This window comes from Mustela nigripes, chromosome 6 (genome assembly GCF_022355385.1).
Source record: "Mustela nigripes isolate SB6536 chromosome 6, MUSNIG.SB6536, whole genome shotgun sequence".
Taxonomy (NCBI): domain Eukaryota; kingdom Metazoa; phylum Chordata; class Mammalia; order Carnivora; family Mustelidae; genus Mustela; species Mustela nigripes.
This window is the reverse complement of record NC_081562.1, coordinates 112,387,496-112,389,098: the sequence shown is the minus strand read 5'-3', so window position 1 is coordinate 112,389,098 and position 1,603 is coordinate 112,387,496. Positions and strand designations below refer to the sequence as shown.

General features: G+C 71.6%; 1 protein-coding gene across 1 annotated transcript; it reads left to right on the top strand.

The window, feature by feature from the left end:
• The first annotated feature begins 463 nt into the window (after positions 1–463).
• On the top strand, positions 464–1,354 carry LOC132020853 (malignant T-cell-amplified sequence 1-like). The gene has a single exon (XM_059404979.1). The coding sequence runs from the start codon at positions 591–593 to the stop codon at positions 1,134–1,136; it is 546 nt and encodes a 181-aa protein (XP_059260962.1). The 5' UTR covers positions 464–590; the 3' UTR covers positions 1,137–1,354.
• The last annotated feature ends 249 nt before the right edge of the window (positions 1,355–1,603 follow it).

The window sequence follows — 1,603 nt, the reverse complement described above, 5'->3', positions numbered from 1 at the left end:
CTGCTCCCCGAGACCTGCTCTCCGCACCTGCTCCCCGCATCTGCTCCCGGCACCTGCTCCCCGAGACCTGCTCTCCGCACCTGCTCCCCGCACCTGCTCCCGGCACCTGCTTCCCGCACCTGCTCCCCGGGATCTGCTCCCCGAGACCTGCTCTCCGCACCTGCTCCCCGCATCTGCTCCCCGAGACCTGCTCCCCGCATCGGCTCCCCTCGGCTTCCCGCGTAGGTAAGCGCAGGACGACGAATCCGCTCACCAGTAACAACCGTAAAAGCAGCAGCTCCCCCCACTCGTCTCTTCCGCCGAAGGAACGCCGCCTCCCGCTCCTCTTGCTCAAGTCCCGCCCCTTCTACCCCCGCCCCCGCCGGCCGCCGCGAATCAGCGGCCCCGGAACCGCCCGCGCCGGCGCGCGGCGCCCCGAGGGGCGGAAGCAGGTCGCAGGCGGAGCCGTAAAGCGCGCTGCCTTCCGGTTAGCGACCGCCGCCGCGCCCGTCCCCGCCGGCCCTCCGGGAGCGCCTCCGCCGGAGCCTCGGCGTCTCCACGCGTCTTCCCCGCTCGGGCGCTTCGCGGCGGCGCCCGCCCCGCCGTGGACCATGTTCAAGAAGTTCGACGAGAAGGAGAACGTGTCCAACTGCATCCAGCTGAAGACCTCCGTCATCAAGGGGATCAAGAACCAGCTGAGCGAGCAGTTTCCGGGCATCGAGCCGTGGCTGAACCAGATCCTGCCCAAGAAGGACCCGGTGAAGATCGTGCGCTGCCACGAGCACATCGAGATCCTGACGGTCAGCGGGGAGCTGCTGTTCTTCCGGCAGCGCGAGGGGCCTTTCTACCCGACGCTGCGGCTGCTGCACCGGTTCCCCTTCGTGCTGCCGCACCAGCAGGTGGACAAGGGCGCCATCAAGTTTGTGCTCAGCGGGGCCAACATCATGTGCCCCGGCCTGACGTCCCCGGGCGCGCAGCTGTACCCCGCCGCCGTGGACACGGTGGTGGCCGTCATGGCCGAGGGCAAGCAGCACGCGCTGTGCGTCGGCGTCATGCGCATGTCGGCCGAGGACATCGAGAAGGTCAACAAGGGCATCGGCATCGAGAACATCCACTACCTCAACGACGGGCTGTGGCACATGAAGACGTACAAGTGAGCGCCCGGGGCGGCCCCGGGCCGGAGCCGGAGCCGATGCCGGAGCCGATGCCGGAGCCGATGCCGGAGCCGGAGCCGATGCCGGAGCCCGAGCCGATGCCGGAGCCCGAGCGGGAGCCGGGGGCGCGGGGCTGCGTCTGCGTGTGTGTCCGCGTCCGCGTCGCGGCGTGAACGCGCCGATGCTCGGGGAAGCGAAGCCCAAGTAAAGATTTGCCAGGAGCCGCGCTGTCTGTATCTGTGTCCTTGCGCGCGGGCGGGGGCGGGGGCGGGGGCGGGCGCACTGGCGGGGGCGCCCCGGGGAGGCCGTGCCCGCGCCCCGGCCGCGTCGGCTCCAGCCCAGGCGCAGCGCCTGCGCCGGGAGCCTGGACTCTGCAGAGCGAGGAGCGCGCTTGGGCGCCCGCAGGTGGGAGGAAGCAGATGCCCGCGGGGGGCCTGCGCGGCTCCGTCACCGGCGCCGCAGGGACCAGC